General features: G+C 39.7%; 1 protein-coding gene across 2 annotated transcripts in view; it reads left to right on the top strand.

Annotated features, from left to right (window-relative positions):
* Nucleotides 1-18,475, top strand: part of ALCAM (activated leukocyte cell adhesion molecule) — a 127,982-nt gene that overhangs the window by 85,233 nt on the left and 24,274 nt on the right. Inside the window, exons 1-6 of one of the 2 annotated variants that reach the window (XM_013950178.2) lie at nucleotides 2,807-2,861; nucleotides 3,979-4,079; nucleotides 6,972-7,191; nucleotides 11,845-11,909; nucleotides 12,331-12,418; nucleotides 13,296-13,478. In XM_013950178.2, the coding sequence (XP_013805632.1) occupies nucleotides 2,837-2,861; nucleotides 3,979-4,079; nucleotides 6,972-7,191; nucleotides 11,845-11,909; nucleotides 12,331-12,418; nucleotides 13,296-13,478 (682 nt within the window). In that variant the 5' untranslated portion in view covers nucleotides 2,807-2,836. Of the gene's footprint in view, nucleotides 1-2,806; nucleotides 2,862-3,978; nucleotides 4,080-6,971; nucleotides 7,192-11,844; nucleotides 11,910-12,330; nucleotides 12,419-13,295; nucleotides 13,479-18,475 lie in introns of those variants that run through there. The other variant, XM_067300849.1, reaches the window with a different exon arrangement.

Here is an 18,475-nt window from a genome sequence, read left to right as displayed (position 1 = left end):
CCGTTTCCCATTACTTTAGCAAATGGGGCTGAGCTGTGCTGTGGGGCAGCCGAGCCTGCAGGTGAAGGTGAGTTTCAGACAGTAACGCTGCTAGCCACAACTTTCTGACATAGCTTCATAGTCTCCAATGAATCTTGCATCTAAAGGGTGTTTAAACAGCCTTTGTTCTGTTTTAAATTCATCTCAAAAATGTTACTCTTAAGCATTTTAAAAAGGCATTTGCTGCAAGAAAAGCATTTGGTATTTCAAATGGAAGACAGGTGGAAAACATGACTACTTTTCGCATGCTTCCTGCAGCTTTTGTTATTTCTCAGATAAACATGGAAATTTCCTGATTTTTAGATATTTGCATTCTATCTGTTCCTGTTAAATGACCCCATTGGTTTGAAAATAATAATAATTATTATTCTAAATTATGACCTGCATCATATACTACTCATGGTAAGGTTCTAAAATGAAATGCTAACAGAACTTTCGTTGCCTTTAAGGCTCTGATCAACAAAACAGCCTTTTTGTTTTGTCACCCAAATATGTGGGTACTAACTGGCTGGCTCTTCCCTTGGGGAACGCATGCCGAGAGGGGGATGAAGAAGGATGCCAGTTAGCACTGCCAAGGTGATGTGGAAAGTACTGTAATTAATAGCATCAGCAGCAAATGTCGTCTCAATTTAGCAGCGTACTGCTGGGATCTTTCTCTGGGTTATAATACCTCCTGATGCTGCTGCTTTCTTTCCTTCTCCAAACCCGTGCGGAAAGGCTTAATCTAGCTGAAAGCAGAATTTCTTCACCACTGGATCAAAGAGGGGGAAATGAGTTAAGAGGCACCTTGGTTTGCTCAAGCCTGTGTATAACAAAGTGGAGGGAAACTGAGCTGGCTTGTCTGGGTGTAGGGTTGTAGTTCCTAGCTAGTTCAGTGGAGCTTCTCCCAACATAGATGGGAACAGATCCTGCCCCTCTCTATTAGTGCTGTTATTAGCAACACTGGCCCAGTTTTAGTAGGCAGCATCAGAAAATCATGCGGGGGAGCTCTTTGAGACCTCACTCTGCTATAGAAAGGTACATCAGGAACGCAGCACCATGGGGATGGTGTCCAGTGGCTTCTTCCAGTGTTATTCCCTACAATTGCTTTTGCTCCCTCCTGCGGTTAATGAGATATGATGGCCTTGACATGACCCTGTGTTATGTTAGTGCGTGGAACAATTTGTTATATATTTGTAGATTCCTCTTTCTTTTCTTTCTCTTAGAATGAGAAGGAAACTCAAGGGCCCTCAGAAAATGATGATTGATGGTAAGCGTTGTCACGTAATTAGGCAGTTATTTTCTTCTGTTTTCCTCTCCAGCCGTGCATTTTACAAATATATCTAACAGCAACAAAAAGAGGAACTTCCAAATTTGTTTAGGGCTTTTTTTGTCATTTTTAATATATAGCTTTGCAAAATTGTTTTGCAGAGATTACTGCAGTTCCTGCTGTGAAAGTTTTCAGTGATTCAACTAGTTTGCACTCCTTAAATGTCCTAGATTTGTTGCTACAGAATAGAGAGGGGAAAATTTTACAGCAGGGCCTCTTGTATTCTTGTAAGAACTTGTTTCTCTGTGTCTATGTAATAAACACCTCGGTAATAAGAACCTCTTTCTGATTCTACGTGTTACAAGTTTCTAGAAAACTGTATAATTTTAGTTCAGGCAGAATTTATGGCAAGACATGGTTTTGTTGTTTTTGCCCGTTTTAAGGAACACATTTTAGATTAAAGGGTTTTTCTTAAATCGGAGGCCAGTCTTTCCATTCATCACGCTATTCATTGATTACCTGCTCTGAATGCTATAAACCTAAATCCTCTCTCCAAACAGTTTCATTCATGTTCCTGAGGCTGTTGGTCAAGTATTGGATAGTGTATACGTGTTACCGTAGCAATTTGCAGGGGTTAAGTGATTGTCTAGGAGAGAGGAATAAAAAACAACAGTACAAACCCCGCAGGGTTATTTTGTTTTCCCCTAATGACAGACAATATATCCTAGCAGAAGGAGCAGATTCCTATTTTTCCGTGTGATGTAAAATACCATTATAGAATTTTAAATTACCAGTGATACATGATGGGAGTTTGAACTAGTACTAACCAGCTTACCTCTTGAATATATATACTTCTTGAATTTATATTAGCAAGTCTGTCTTGTAATCTTGCACTCATGGGAGAACGGAACCAAAAAGGACTGTTTGCTAGCTCTAACAGAAATAAAAATTGCGATTCAAATTTTAAAACTAAAATTACTTTGTCCCCCTTCTAAAGATCAGAATGAGGATGATTGCAAGAGATGGCCAAGGGGGAAATTTGTTTCTTTTTTTCATTTTACTTCCACCAAGAGCTTGATTTCATGGAACATTGGTCCTGCTTCAGTAAATATTACAGTTACCTGATTTTTTCAAAATTTTTCGTAACATTTTTAAAGTTTGCATTTATTCAGCACCATCTAGTGGACCAACTGCTATTTTAATTTTGAGAACAGCTGGTCTTTGCAGACTGTATAGCAGATTAGAGAATACAGTCTTTATAATGTATCTAACATATTTAAAGTATGTTTGTGACTAATTATATAACAGCTTCAAAAGACTAGTGGTTGTTTGGTTGAAAAGGAGTCCCCTGAAGAAAACTCAAGATGTGCGCTAGTGTTGCTGCCTATTATGTAGTCCACTGAGCTTCAGCTTGCTTGTCTGCTGCTCTGCATTACCGCGAAGTGTCTTCTAGGTGGTACGCTTTTCAAAGGAAGGGTTTTGAAATACTATTTCTTTGCGCAGTGCCTCACAAAAAAAAGAACCAGCCTACCTGTCACTGTGATACAAATGCTCGGCGCAGGCTGTGATAGAGGTGAGCTCCGCAGTCCTCACGTGGGCGAAGTGTTCGGGAATCCATCCAATTCAAGTTGTAGGCAAGGAATTCGAAGTTTGGCTCTTAGAAAATACCTGATCTTCTTCAAAGAAAAGAGTCCCTTGGGAAAGCCTCCCTGTACAGTACACGTGCAGAAAGCGAGAGGATTGCCGGGTGGTGCCAGGGGCTGCCTGAGGACTCGCAGGAAGATCTCCGCTCAGTAGGTCTGCTCTGCAGGGCACGGAGGAGCAGGCTCGCTGTGCGGATGCGCCAGCGTGAGCAAGAAGGGCTGCATCTCCCGAAAAACGAAGGCCGCTAGAAGGCCTGAGTGTTTCTACAGGGCTGGTGACATCTCCAGCAGCCTACTGCTGCCTCTTAAATGAGGTTTCCTTGGCAGCAAGCCCTTGATTAGGCAGCTCCAGTTGGAACTGGAGGGAGAGCAAGGGGGGCCTGCGTCTCCGGGCGTCAGACCTTGGCAGAAGCCACGGGCGGGAGGGAGGGAGCGGGGAGCGGGCAGCCAGCGCACTCGCTCCCTGAGCACGAGCGAGCGCTGGAGGGAAGATCTCCCTGGAGCCTGCTCTCTGTCCCCTCCTGTCTCTGCCCTGGGAGCGCTCCAGCCTAAGTGCAACAGACAAAAAAAAAAAAAAGAAAAAAAGGTGCTTTTCTGCTGGCCTCATCATGATACTGTGTTGTAGCATAACCTCTCCAGAAAGAAGTGGCCAGCAATTTTGCAGATAGGAAAAATAAATGTTTGGGGTTTTCCTTTTCCAGATATAAGAGTAGTTTGGAATAATAGCTGTGGATACTGGTTGTTGTGTGTGCGTTCATCTGGTTGAGTGGGTGAAATTCTGTTTTCAAATCCACTTAGCTCCTACTGACTGCAGCAGGAAATGTGGATCCGAAAGGGTCACAGTATCTGAGTAAATGTATTTTTTGTCAGGAATCCTGTTTTGTTAGAGATTTAGGGGTAAATCCTGTATGCTGGAAAATAACCATTTGCAATGGGACCTGTCTCTCTTTTTTCCTTTTTAATAGCCTTGAACTAAATACTAGCTAGCACACTGGAATTCAATGAAACACTTAAATTGTTTCCTCTCTTTCTCTGTTTCTCCTCTAGCTCTGGGATTGTATACAGTAAATGCAGTATATGGAGATACTATTATTATGCCTTGTCGTCTAGAAGTACCAGATGGTCTTATGTTTGGAAAATGGAAATATGTAAGTATAGCTTCCCTTAACCTTAATTCATTAGAGCTACTATAAGAAGATACATATTTTAGTGTGTGTAAGACTACAAGATTCCAACCTATAGAATTTCTGCCAAGTAGGAGATGATACTTATTTCTGTGTGTGTAAAACTACAAGATTACAATCTGTATAATTTCTGCCAAGTATAGATTAGCAGTATGAGGAATTAATCTCTTTGTTCAAGAGAAATAATTATCCAGGACTTCTCTGCCAACCAGTATTAGAAAATTGGCGTGTTACCCAGTGGTGTCTCACTAGTTTGACTGAACCGTCCCTGGACATTTGAACACTTTTGAAGCAGGCTGCCTGAAGCAGGGAGTGCTTCATCCCTGGGAAAACTCTGTCCCTGTGTTTGGTTGATCTGACAGTCACTCAATACTGTTTCACGCTTCGGTGTATTTTATGCACAGTGAAGAGCGCAAAGCCAACCTTAATAGAATCATTGGCGGTTTCACTCTGCCGTTTCTGGCGTGCAGAGAACAGAGGCACACCACAGACATGCCAGGGCTCTGATGATTATCTCAATTAGCCTGTAGTAGAGACATCACAGAATGCACTTTTCCTGCCTCGAGGGCCAGAAGGAGAGTAAGTAGATCAGAGTCCCTAGAACACTGGAAGCACACATGGAAAGAAAACCACTAGAACAGCAAAACCCTTTAGCTTCTCCGACTGGTGCTAGCAAAAGTGTTTTTCCTGCTTCTGTAAAGTTAATTTAAATCTCCTCTTATGTTCAAACCAAAATGTTACCAGCAATAAGAGATAATTTGAGGAGTGGCAGGGCCATTTGCTCAGGAGTGACTGCACAGCCTGAATTTCTACTCTGACAGTGGATTTGTATTTAAGAGTATGTAGTTCTCACTCTCTTTTTCTAAATGGCATCCCCTGGCCCATTTTAAAGCAGAAGGATCTACCCCTGCAGTTGTTGCATAATCCCCACTGGCTCTTTCCCTTGTACCTGGAGGTTCGCAGTCTTTACAGACCTCGCACACTCAAGAGTTCCTGTTCCACAAACATGTTTTGGGATGCTAAGTCAGAACTGTGTGGAAAATGTTTCCATAAAAGGGAGGGCAAAAAATGTTTCGTGTAAGCACTCAAAAGATTCAGGGCCTACGTTTTACAATGTGTTTTTTGGTCTACTGGCTTTTCTTAGAAAGACAGAAGTTGATCTCTGTGAAGATGCAAGGCTATTCTGAGAAAAAGAAATCCATTTTCTTTTCCCAGTGCATTTGAATTGTTCATCTCAGACAAGTCCTAGTCAGTAAATGGAGACATTATGACTTGTTTTAAGTGTGCACATTTCACAGATAACATCAACCATGATATAAAGGATTACAAAGCCTTGTTTGCAAAAAAGTCTGTAGAGTTACAGTTGTAGGAAAAAAATTTGACATAGTCCATACAATCAAGTGAAACTTGTGCCCATTCTCTCTAGGCAACTCCCAACTTGTTATTGGGGGGTGGGGGGGTGTTTCTTGGTTTGGGTTTTTTTTTGATAAGGTTATTATTTCACTGGAAGAAAGAAGAATTTTGGTTTCTACTCTGCTGTCTTGGGAGTAGCTCTGCTGGTGCCTGGTACAAACTTGGAAGTACTGAGAGAAGTACATTGATTCTGGTGCAGCTGGAGCAGACTGTTAGCTGCAGTTAGTACTTGCGAATGCTCATGCACCAGGTAGTCATAGAGTTAAGAGCTCATTTGCATCAACAGCCAACTTCTAATTTATCAAGACAGTCCTGTTTTTTCTGACTGATGGACATCTAAAATAATCCAAGTATGTATTTAAAAGTGGGAAAGGGAGAAAGATTGTAAAGGAATTTAAACTTCACATTAGTTGTTGTCTCCTGCTCCCTGCTGCAGCTCTGACACCACTTATCTCTTGTCACAGCATCGTCATGCTTTTGCAGGCTCTGTAGTCAAGCTGAGAGACTGTGCTGGGAACATGACTAGTATCAGTGCCACAAGATGCAAGGGATAGAAGCTAAAAGAGAACTAAAACCTCTTCCAGCCCTCAGCACAATATTGAACATAAAGATGGATTCAACTTTTCATCTTGCCACCCTTAAAGGGGGGCAGTGTCTGTCCCTTTTCTATGTTGGGGGGGAGAAATTGAATCCAGCAGAACTCAGCCTGTAACTTTGTCTCTCATAAGAATGAATTTTTGATATGACAGGTTTGTGCAAGATTCTTCTTTTTTGTATTCCTTCTTAGGATAGCAACTGCATACTGATGTAAGGAGGATGTTTAGAAAATGATATGTTGCAGATTATCTTGAGATGCATAAATAACAATATTTGTATGTATATTCCCATGCCACGAGCTTTTGGGTCTTTTAAAAACAAACAGAAAAAGCTAAAAAAGCTCATTTAGAATAAAATAGGCAGTTATGCCTGATTAAATACTGCATTTGGAATGAAGTCTGAATATCCCAGACACACAATATATACAATATAAATATGTAAAACACACAATATAAATATGTAAAACAACTGTCAAAAAAGGAAACTGAAGCTTTTGAGCCTAGCTCATGAATGCCTCTGTTTCAAATACTTTTTCATATGCACGGAAATCAGGTGGTGCCAGAACCACCAGCCTTGATCTCAGAAAGCCCTATGCTTTGCTGAGATTGGGTCAAAGGATTGAAATTATTTCTACTGATGATATTTTGAGTGTGTACCACAGCAGTCTTAAACTAGCCCTTATATAACACTGAATTTCCTGTCTGTACAGCAGAAATTAATGGGCAGAAAAGTAATCTCATGGGGTTTTCAGATTTTTAAAATTATGTTTTTGCACCATTTGCAGATCTTGAAGCACTTCTAAATGAGTGTTTATGAAAAATAGAGGTGTTTATCATTTTATTATAGGAAATGCCAAATGGATCTCCAGTATTTATTGCCTTCAGATCATCAACAAAAAAAAGTGTACAGTATGATGATGTACCAGACTACAAAGACAGGTTGTCTCTCTCAGAAAACTATACATTATCCATCAAGAATGCAAGGATCAGTGATGAAAAGAGATTTGTATGTATGCTAGTAACCGAAGATGATGTTTCTGAAGAGCCAACGATAGTCAAAGTGTTCAGTAAGTAAAACTAGTTGTCACTACCATTAACATTCATCATACCTGAATCTTAAATTAAGGAAATTTTTGTTTAAGGGAAAGATTAAAGCCAAGAAAGTAAGTTTGGCTGAGTAAATTACTAAGACTAGCAGATTTATGCAGTTTTAAAAAATGTAATTTATTGGTAACATTTACATAACAGGACTGCCTGCACTTACAGTTTATTCATGATAAGTGCTGGCTCAAAGTGAATTTTAGGCTTTGATAGTGACTCACTTATGTGATGTCATTTGGCCTTGGAAATGAAAAATGTAAAATTAGCACTGATTATTTTTCATTTGTTCTCTGAGTGAGCTTTTCTGCAGGAGAAAAGTATTAACTGTGTGTGGTCTGAAGTACTAGATGTCAGTTTAGAGGTTTAAAGCCACCCCGAGGAGGTAGTAGGCAATAGAATGAACTTTGAGCAAGAGACAGAGGCTGGAAAACAAGTTGCTAGCCCAAGATGCATATTTTGTTCCCTGCTGAGCTACCAGGAGGAATACCAGCCTGCAATGCCATTTTAGAGCAAGGAAGAGCTACAAAAGTTTATTAGCATTTTGACAACACTACAAATTATTGATCACAAGTGAGATTTTCAAGAGTCTTGGATGTATATGGTAGGGTTTTGTCGTCTTTTTTTTTTTTTTTTTTTTTTTTTTTTTTTTAAGTCAAACAGTAAATCTCACAGAAACCTGATTTCCTGAGGCTTCTTACTGAGCAGCTTTTGGAGATCCTCCCTTTTATGATTACTGAAGTCAGATTTGAGATTCTCGAAGCATCTAGTCTATTGAAAAATGGTAATGTGGCATTTACACCTTTGAGCATACTCTGAGAGCAATTTACAGAGGATGATTTTAGTCTTGAAAGAGTTCTCTTTGTGCTGTCCAGTGTCCTAGAGACAATGGTTACATTTATATTAGCAGCTTAGCTACCACAAGATCGGACCTGTTGAGTAATACAGCCGGTGCTCAGGAGCCAGCATCCTCACAATGCATGTTTCAGGGAATTTTATTTTGAACTAGGTCTAGTCTGGCCCCATGTACCAAATGACTGTTGGTGGGAAGCATTAAGTGAATTTCTGAAGCACATCTTTTGGTTTAGTTTCATCCCAAAGGACTGATTTGCAGTGTAAACCAAGGCACTCTGAGTCACAGTCCCACTCTGGACTCAAACATGAGAGTGGATGAACCTGGGCTTTTCCAGGTGGTGTTTCAGAGCAGAAGTATAATCCTTTGTACTCTGACTCACTCGGGGAGGAAGTCTCTTCTTCCTTTTTATGGACTTAAGAGGGGCACAGGTCTGCTGAACTAAAGTTAACTTTTTTTAAATACTGCCCTATGACTGCAGTGGATATCTTTCTCAACTTCATATTTATACATTGCTTTCTTTGGCCTTTGTTGCTCTTCAAATGCAGATTTACACACTCAAAGTAGTTTGCTGTTGTCAGAACATGTTGCTTGCAGGGATAGGCAGCTTCAAACAGATCACACTTTTGCTTGAAAAACATAAATATATTTTAGAAGGGCAATCTTAAAGAGTTCTTTCAGAGAGAAGGTGTCAGGGATTCTTCAGCATTGCTTTGGCAGAAGTCTGTCAGTGGCATAAATCAGTTTGAAGGTAGATTAGGAGTCAACAGTAATTCCTTTCCCTCGTTTCACTTTGAATTTGACTGCAAGAACAATTGAATTAATGACGACAGGAACAAGTGTGCTCAGAGCAGGCATAGTAAACACAGTGCTCCAGAGGAAATGATAAAGAATTATCATGTTTACTTATTGCACACCAGTAAATATGTAGATGAGACTATAGTATATAGCGAACAAAATACTAACTGCTTGAATTAGTGTATACCATACTAAATATTAACTCAATGCTAATTCAGCCATGGAGCACAGCTTGTATGTTTTATAGTATGCATTAATACTAATAGAGAAAGCTTCTATTTACTAAGGAAAACAAGAAGAGAAAATACCACATATGTAATGTGGCTGACTTAATACTGCAAGAAAAAATTACCTTTGTAGTTTTTCATTTAGAGTTCACAACTTCAGGGTTCCACAAATAGATTTTTGCATTTAACTTCCTTGAGCCTGATTTTGTGGATTTTTCTTTTTGTTTGCTTGTTTTCTTAATTAGGAAATGATTAAGAGTAGCTTGCAAGCTTCGTTTATTTAATCAGTAGTTTGTAAGCAACTTGAACCACAGATACAGAGCTAAGCTGCAGCAGTGTGAACCCTCATTAACTGGAAGTCTTGGCTCTCTGACACTCTCCCATATCCCAGAAGGCTTGACTGAAGCTAAGTTTCACTGGAGCTTGTTGCATCCTCAGCTGTACTACCTGATTAGCTCAGAACTAACGAGCTGAAATGGCTCATTGCACAGGTACCACCTGCTAGTCACACTTTCTGGGTTACTTAAGCTCTACCAGCTTTCCAGATGGATCTTGTCAGCATCTTTTTCTGGAATTAAATGGCCAGAGTTTGCAAAGTAGATGAGCCCTGCAGATATTAGCTGCTATCCTGCTACACTGATGTTTGGCTTTTGCAGGTGGTGAGCTCTTTTCTCCCCTATTATAATACCTGTATGGAGCTGCAAAGTGCTCTGGTAAGCTCTTCAGTCAAGTGATGAGCAGTGTGCTGAAGTTACAAACCAACCAAAGTGTGCTCTGCTGCTGTTAAGCTTAACATGTCTTCCTGCTTCAGACGCTGAGATAGTAAATGCCAAATAAGTCTTTTATAGTGAATTACCTCCATGCCTGTGCTGTGGCTGTTGGGATTTGGCAGCAGGCATTTCCTTTTCAGAGGCTGCTCTGAAAGAGCAGGTGGCTGCCTCTCAGCTAGAGCATCTGCTCAGTAACTGGAGCCCTCAGAACTGCAGAAGCCACTGAGAGGCCCCAGAAGAGGAGGTCCTTGCCTTGCTCACAGAGAGAGAACACGAGAGGAGTGCAAAGCACACAGCAGGTCATCCTGAGCGCCAGTAGAGTGCAGTCCTAGGAGAAAAGACAGATTAAAGGAAGGAAAGTTTGGCTGGGGGTGGGTGGGGGAAAGCTGTGTGTTTTGAGATTTGAGTTCATCAGCTGGGTGACTATGACAGGAAACCAAATATGCCTGTTTATGGGACCAGAAAATTTAAACCAGAAGGCCTGTTAATGGTCTTGGAAAACCTAATTTGCTTGAGTTGACATGAAAATGCTTTGTCCTTGACTGGTTCTTACAGAAAATAGGTTGACCTTTTTGCTTTAAAGCTAACAAAAGAGAAATAAACGTGCACATATCTTAAAAAAAATAAAAAATCTTTTCCTCTGTTAGCCCTTTGAAGACATTGTGATGGTTTTGGTGTATAGCTTTGACTGTTTTCTTTGTTTATTTTTGTTTTTTGCCACAGGCAAGTTGTTTGAGAGAGTCAAATAAATAACTTCTTTTATTGCCCCTTTGATCTGTTCTTTTGTTCTGTTTTGGCTTAATCTTGCAAGCACAGAATATCTGTGCGTGTGTGTACGCACAAACATACACACACAAGAGAAATGGGTTCTCACCGAATCCTGCTGCCTTTGTGATAGCAGGAGCAGTGCACCTGTAGATTAGTGACTTCATTGGTGTGTTGAAATTTTGACAAGATGGTGTGAAGCTCCCTTTGGACAGGATTACTAGCATAATTTCACAGGAAGATTGATTTGGAAAAAAGGTGCTGTAAGCTGGGATGGTTAAGGAAGGTTCAGTCTGTAAAAGCATGTAATATGTATGCTTATTTAAGCCATACACTAGAGTGCAGAGACCTTTGGCTGTATAAGCATTGGTTTTTTTGTTTTTGTTTTTTTCCCCCTCCTTACTCTTCCTCGCTGCTTTTAAACTTGAAGCAAAAACAGTTCCTTTTGGAGATAAAAATTTGTATTCCGGGCTTCAGGCCAAACTGAATTTTAACAGACAAGTTATATAGTCTTTAGAAAATAGTGTTTTATGATGGAAACACTGATAGATCCTCCACTTTGGCAAGCTAAGGGGTCCATCTACCATTTAAAAAAAAAAAAGTAAGTAAGAAGACATATTGGCACTGAAGAAAAAGTTTATTTTTTAAAGAGCGACATAACTGACTCAAAATCAGTTAAAGTACCTCACTTACTTATGTCATCCAAATTTCCTAAATATAACATTAGCAGCTAGAAAAATAAACATCAGAAGAATGGTTAGTCTGAATTTGTCCAGTTAAAATGTGACAACTCGGCTACAGTAATATCAATGGTAAAGCTGTTTTTGTGTTACTGGTGCTTTATTTTCTGTACCACTGGTTCTTTCTCCAGCATGTACCTCATAGAGATCAGACAGGTTCTCTCCTCCTAAACGCTGAACTGGTCTGCCTGGCTAGAACATATTTTGTCAGTATGCATAAAATTACGTATGGAAATTATGACACATTTTAAGGTTGTTTTTTTTCTCCTTCTGCCCATTTCCTAATATTTAGGTAGAATTATCTCTTTTTTTTCTTTTTTTAAATAGTATAAAAAGTATAGATAAGACTGTATCAGGCCTGACTTCTATTTAGTCTCAGAGTCCATATTGCTGTATCAGAGTGGGCTTTGTTTTTCAAAAAACTGTTTGTGCTCCCTTTACTAGTACTTTTATCCTATTTATGTTTTAGAACAACCATCTCAACCAGAAATTTTGCATCAAGCAGACTTCTTAGAAACAGAGAAGCTAAAAATGGTAAGAGCGGCGTTCTCCCTCAAAGTTTTGTACCTGAAGGCTGCCTGAAGCTCCTTTACAGTCAAGACCAAGAGGTGTGATGAACTGCTAAGAGTGCATGTGTGTGTTTGTGTGTGATGGACTGCTAAAAGCGTGTGTGTGTGTGGAGATTGTGTTCCATAGCCAGACTTAGCACGGACTAGCTCCCTCCAGCAACATTGTTTAAGCCTTGCCCCAGTGGCAATTAGAGGCCGTCCTGACCTTAGACCCACCACCTAAGCCTCTTCCAAATTGTACCAAAGCATCACTGATGCAATTTAAAAATGTTTGGGGTTGAGCATTTGAACTTTCTAGAAATTTTACCCGAATAAGAATAAACGAACATAGAATTCTGTTAATACGTAGTGGAGGAAAAGGTGACCGATTTCTGTCTGTTCTGCAGCTCGGGGAATGCGTTGCAAGAGATAGTTATCCAGAAGGCAATGTTACATGGTACAAAAACGGAAAAGTTTTGCAGCCTGTGGAAGAAGGTATGTTTTGGTATCAGACAATATCTCTGAATCCACAGATAGGTGAATGTGTGAATAACTGCATTTATATGAGTTGCTCTATTTTAGTCTAAAGTACTGTTCCTTTGAGGAAAACTACTGATGCACAAAATGAAACTTGAAAGAAGCTTCTAGGCCTTTCAGAGCACCCAAGCCACGCCATATACTCTGTTTCCTGCATGTCATGTTCTAGCTTAAAAAACACATTTTGGGGAAGAAGGGTTGCCTTGTTAATGGTATTGCAAGGCTTTTCTTGAGTCTTTGTTAAGTAGTTAGTTAGGAGCCTTTATCTAATTTCCAGCTTCTCATTAGGTATTAAATGTCTCAATTTTATACCTGTCCAGTAGTGTGTTTTGGATCACACAGGTCATCATCTCGTTCTACTGGAGGTATTTATTCTCCAGGAGATTTAGGAAGATCACTTTTTTCTTCCCTCTCAACTTTGATTTTGCTAGGCTGAATGAGCTACGTTATTTTAACTTCCATAAAATAGGTAATGCCTATGAAATTGTTATAAATGTGGTCTTCAGTTCTTTTTGTCAGCATTTTTGAGGCATTCTTTCTGTCTTACAAAGTAAGCTGAGATTTGTATTAAAAAAACAACAACAGTCTGCAAATAGATTTTTGTTTTGATTTAAAATCTACAGTATGTTAGGAATATGTTGTGGATAAAACGACCCTGGTATATGTCAGTGGCAATACTGGGGGAACACTGTACAGTCCCTTGGGTAATTGTCGTGTTGCTTGCATGTTTGCAGACTGCTAGCAAATAGAGAGGCAGGCAAGCATGATGTATCTACAATAGGAAGAAGGTTGCAAATTCTAGCTGTGTGATACTGAAACAATATTTCCTTTTCAGTTGTGATCATAAGTTTGCAAAAGATTGTGGACAAATCAACTGGACTCTTCACCATGACATCATCTCTTCAGTACATGCCAACAAAGGAAGATGCAAATGCAAAGTTTGCTTGCACTGTGACATATTATGGACCATCTGGACAGAAAACAATACAGTCTGAACCAGTAGTCTTTGACATTCACTGTAAGTTATTAAAAACATCTATTGCTGTATACACCAGGGGTGGGGAAAACAAAATCAGAGACAGTTTATAAAATTACAGGAACATTGCTGCTTGACTGTTGGGAGTGTTTTTTCAAAGCCAGTTTGCAGCAAGAAAATCTGAGTACTTTCTTTATCTAATTTATACTTATCTTCAGACTTACCTGAGTTTGCTTTCTTGCTAACTAACAGTAGAATACTGGATTATCAGGATTGCATTGACAAGAGAAAAGTAGTAACCACAATAAGTTACAGTGAAATGGGATTTTTGGGAACTTTAACAGAAGTTAGAGTGGTTGATTAGAATGGATGATGCTCTATTAAGGATCAGAGATGACTCCTTGTGCCCTCTGAAATATGCAATGAATATACTGTGCAGTTTTCAGTGCACTGAAATGCTTTTCAAATGTGCACAAAGGAGATTTAGCATCATTCAGCTAATGCTGGTAGACTGCCTTGCAGAAAGTAACTTGCAGATAGTAACTTCTCTACAGCTGTAAGAAGCTGACTTTTACGTCTAAACTGTGCATCTGAATATTGGTGGACTTTTATTTTTTTAGTAGAGAATTTGTGTAAGTAATTATTTCCAGCTGGTCTAAGTCCCAGAGCAAATTGCTTACTGCATTACTGACCAACATGGATATCGTAATCCTCCTTTGAGTAAAGAAAACAGGCATTTGGCAAGGATAGGTAAGAGGAGGTGGTAGCAGTTAGAGAGACTGGAAAAGGCATTTCAAAGTATTGTAAAACAACACTTCTGTAGGACTGTAGAAGGCAGCAGGTCATAGCAGAATGAAGGACTGGAATGAGAGATATTCAAGGTGATGTCCAGTAAACTGTTGCTAGTCTGTACACTTTAGGTAATACCCAAGGTTCTAAAGAAAAATTTCAGTTTGGGGAATGCCGCTTTAGTCCAGATATCTAATGTGACTTTTAATTAAAGTCAGAGCACAAATTTAAGAGGAATAGTGTGCATGTTTTATCTTTATGAGCAGGCCATTTCTACTGAGAGAAAGTAGGCAATGAAACTGATAATACGTCTCCTACAGCCCAGGATTCTCCAGGTGCTAGTTTTTTTGCTTAATCCTGAAGGCTTCTGAAGGTACTGGAAATGCTTTGCGAAAACCAGGCATCATCTTGTAAATGTACTTTGTAAAGACAATGCAACAGAAAGGACATGAAATATAAATCCATTATGTCCCCAGAGTTTTGCTGCTAACAAATACAGAGACTTCTGAATTTCATGAATGCCCTGACAACTCTGTGCAGCTGTCATTTCTCTAGTATAGTAAAATATTAAAATGTAGAAGTAACCCAAAGTTGGTACACAATTAGGGTCAGAATATACAAAGTATGAGGCCTGTTGTATTTGCTGAAGTCAGTGTTACTTGCTTAAAGTTTTCCAACATTGGGCTTTAATATACATTATCTCTTTTCTAAAAACTCAGTAATCCAGTTGGATACAAAGATAGATAGTAATGCACGCTGAATTTCTGCAGCCAGCAGGTGTTTGCCATTACCTTGAAAGGGGACAGTCATAAATTTGAGGTGGCAATGTGCATTTTATTTAGATGACTAGTTGCTTCTCCTTCCCACGTAAAGTTTGTTGAGCAGCAAAAGTAGGGGATCAGTTTTGACCTTGGTCAAATCACACAAAACCGTAGAGCAGTTATTCTTTGTTTTCACCTGGAGAAACCAGAGTAAATTTAGGCCTTTATTTCATCAGCTGTTTCTCCAGAATGACAATCAACAGAAGTAACAGAGATGAAAACCTCTGGGATAGTAACCATTATCCTAGGAAAGAACAAAGAGATTTCAAGCTTGCAGTCACCTATTGTTTCCATTAAGTTAGAGTTTTCTTTAGCTTTTGCTTTAAAAGTTGAGTACCAAATTTCACTCTCTTTTCTGTCTTTTGTGGAGCCCCATGGCTGTGAATAACTGCTACTGCGTATGGCAGAAGTTCACAGGGAAGAAGTGTAATGACCAGAAAGCACTGACTTCCCTTCCACTCAGACTGCTCTGTTGCTGTTACAGCCAAGAGATGCTGTGATGTCCCCATTTCCCCCACCACTTTCATGCATTAAGCTACTTTACCTGTTGAGGACGAGGCTTGTGCACATTTCTGTGCTGTACATACTATGTGCACTTGCAATCAAGGACTATCCAATATGAAGGAAAAAAGAAGGCTGCACAGCACTGCAGAATAATCTCTGCTGCAAAAATCACCTGTACTCTGTACTAGAGATTTAGTATGTTTGCTAGCCGAGCTCTTTTAATCCGTGTCTACTAATACACAATTTAATTAAGATAAATGCTTCTCCAGAGATAGGCAGTATCACTGTGCTGCTAATTAGCCAAGAGTGGGAGGTGGCACACCCTTGATTAGAGAAGAGGCTTACCTAGTATGAACCTTGTTGAGCTACAGATTAGGATGTTACCCAGTTTCCATTTTCAGTATCTTCATTTGATGTAACTTCAGTTCCATATTTTGTTCAAATGCAGCTCCAGATGCATTTGTGAAACTTGTTATTAATAGATGTCCAGAGTTTCTATAGATAGATTTCTTGACTGATGTTAGTTGACAGTAATGACATGTCTTGATTTGGTTTTGTTTTTAAATTTGGTTCGGTGATCTTAATTAGCTGCTTTCTCAATTTATTTTTTTTCTCAGTCAGATGTAATGCAGATAAAAATAAATGCCAGACTCCACCTTTAAGATATGGAAGTCTTTCAGCCTTTTTTTTTTCCAGATTGACTCTCAAACTATCACGTTTTGCATCTCTGAAGCAAGTAGAAAAAAAAATCCCCCACTCATTTAAAAAAAAAAAAAGAAAGAAAAAAAAGACCTACCATCCATTCTGATATCTAGTGCGATTCATTGGAACTTACCCATTTATTATAAAGAAATGGGGAGTGCACACTTAAAGTTGTATGCACAATTTTTCTGTAAGACATATCTGTATATTCAGATTTTAAGAGTGTTTTACTTTTCTTTTAGCTCAGGGTTAGTGCAAGCTCTAGTATTCAAGTATTTCATAGCCAGTTGAAGTCACTGTAACATAGTGTGAGAAGAAGAGTGAATTAGCCCCTGCAGAGTTTGGTGCTAGTCGTAGATAACTGAGCTTAGCTAGCAGTAGTTATCAATACTTAGCTCTGGTGAGCAAGCTACAGAACGTAAGGTGAGTAATTTTAAGTTAACTCCTGCAACTATTAGATAGTTAGACAGATAATATCTCAGATATCTAAATTATCTAGACTCTGGTTATGTTAGGTTGTGCTCAAAATTAATCATTGTAAAAAGATACGTTTGCCAGACAAGCTTTCTAGTAATGCTCTGTTCTTAAGTGTCTGTCTTTTTATGGATAAACTCCTTTCCATAACAAATTAGAATTAAAAAGCAATTCATACTCCACGCTGCCTCCAGCATCCGTGTTTCATTGGAGTGATGTCTGCTGTGGCCATGGTGGGTCTGGGATGGCAGCATTCATTTCACTAAATAACTGTCCTTTGGTGCCTACTTCCAGAACTTTGCTTCTGCAGAAAGCAGGTACAAGGTCTCAGGTATAGACAAGCACAAGGTAAGATGGGGTGAGCCAGGGACGTTGTGCCACTCAGGCCAAATATACCTTCACCAAACTGCTCCTGTTGATTAGCAAAAGCAGGGGAGCAAGTTGCTGAGCGCTGCCTTAGCATGAGTATTGAAAAATATTGTCATTAGGTTGTGTCTTCCTCAGAAGAGGTGGCCAGTTCACTTTAGAGAATGATTTAGTTAGTCTTTTGCTATTTACTTTTGTGGATATATATATATATATATTTTTTTTTAATTTAGATCATAAAATAGAAACATTGCTCATGGTTGATTGCAGTAGATACAAAGATAAAATATTCCTACAGGAAAAATTGGTGCTTTGCAAGGGTGTCATTCTTGTTTAACTGTATTTATTTCTAGTCCTGTTCTGTTTGTCTCTGTGGGGAAAACTGTTCCAAATTATAGTCTTAAAGTTTTCCTCAGTATAATTCATCCCTTTCCAGTCTTGAGAGAAAGCCAAAGCAGTTCCAGAGCATGTCTAGCCATCCTTTCTGTCTTTCTCCCGTTCGGCTAGGTTTGTTGGAGGGGAGAGACAAGTTCCTGCAGCCAGCTAGCTCACCGGGCAGCCCCTGAGGCTGGGTTGCTGGCCCTGCAGCAGCCACGAGGCGTGCGCGCGTGCGTCCGTGCAAATCGTGGCCGGCTACCTACCTGCCTCTGTCATTTCCCACACCAGCAGCAGCGCTGCACGTCCCTCCCTGAAGCAGGCAGACTTGCACGTCGGTACTGAAGGGCCGGGCGGGGGGAGAGGCTGTGTTGGCAGGAGAGGGAGCCGAGCGTGTTGCACCTTGAGGAGGGAGGATGTGGCCTCCTGCAGCCCACTACTGCTCTTCCCTTGAAGGCAGAGGCTAGAGGCCATGCTAGGGCACTCAGGCATGGAGAGGCCACAGCAGAATACAGCTGCTTTTATGTGGAAATCCCCATAGGAGAAGCCAGACATGATGAATGCCTTAAGGGTGGGAAGGGCTGTAGAGCGCCCGCTTCACTGAACGCACAGAATCGCCTGCCAGGCAAGAGTGTTTCTGCCATGTAGATTTTTTTAGTGTCTAATAAGGTGTACTGTACTGTGTCTTAATGCAAGATCAGCATCAGTGGTGAAATTTTATTTATTCATTGAAATTAAAACAGTGAGAGTTATCTGTCCAGATTATTTCCTTTATTTTTGTTAATTTTACTCTGTTTTTGAAAAATTAAATTTAGGCTTCTATTTAGGAAGAATAGCATGTATTAAAGTATACTCCTTTTTGCTTGAAAGAAATTACTGAAGTAAAATATAAGTTATAGTTCTAGTTCACTGAACATGACAGAAGTATGTTACACTTACAGTTCTGTTGACTGTGTTAAGAGGCCTATTATGTTCACCAAATTCATCTTTTTGAAAGCCGGTAGTGAT

This window comes from Apteryx mantelli, chromosome 1 (genome assembly GCF_036417845.1).
Source record: "Apteryx mantelli isolate bAptMan1 chromosome 1, bAptMan1.hap1, whole genome shotgun sequence".
In the NCBI taxonomy this organism is placed as follows: domain Eukaryota; kingdom Metazoa; phylum Chordata; class Aves; order Apterygiformes; family Apterygidae; genus Apteryx; species Apteryx mantelli.
Note: the sequence above shows the minus strand (reverse complement) of the source record. Positions and strands in the feature narration are given on the sequence as shown.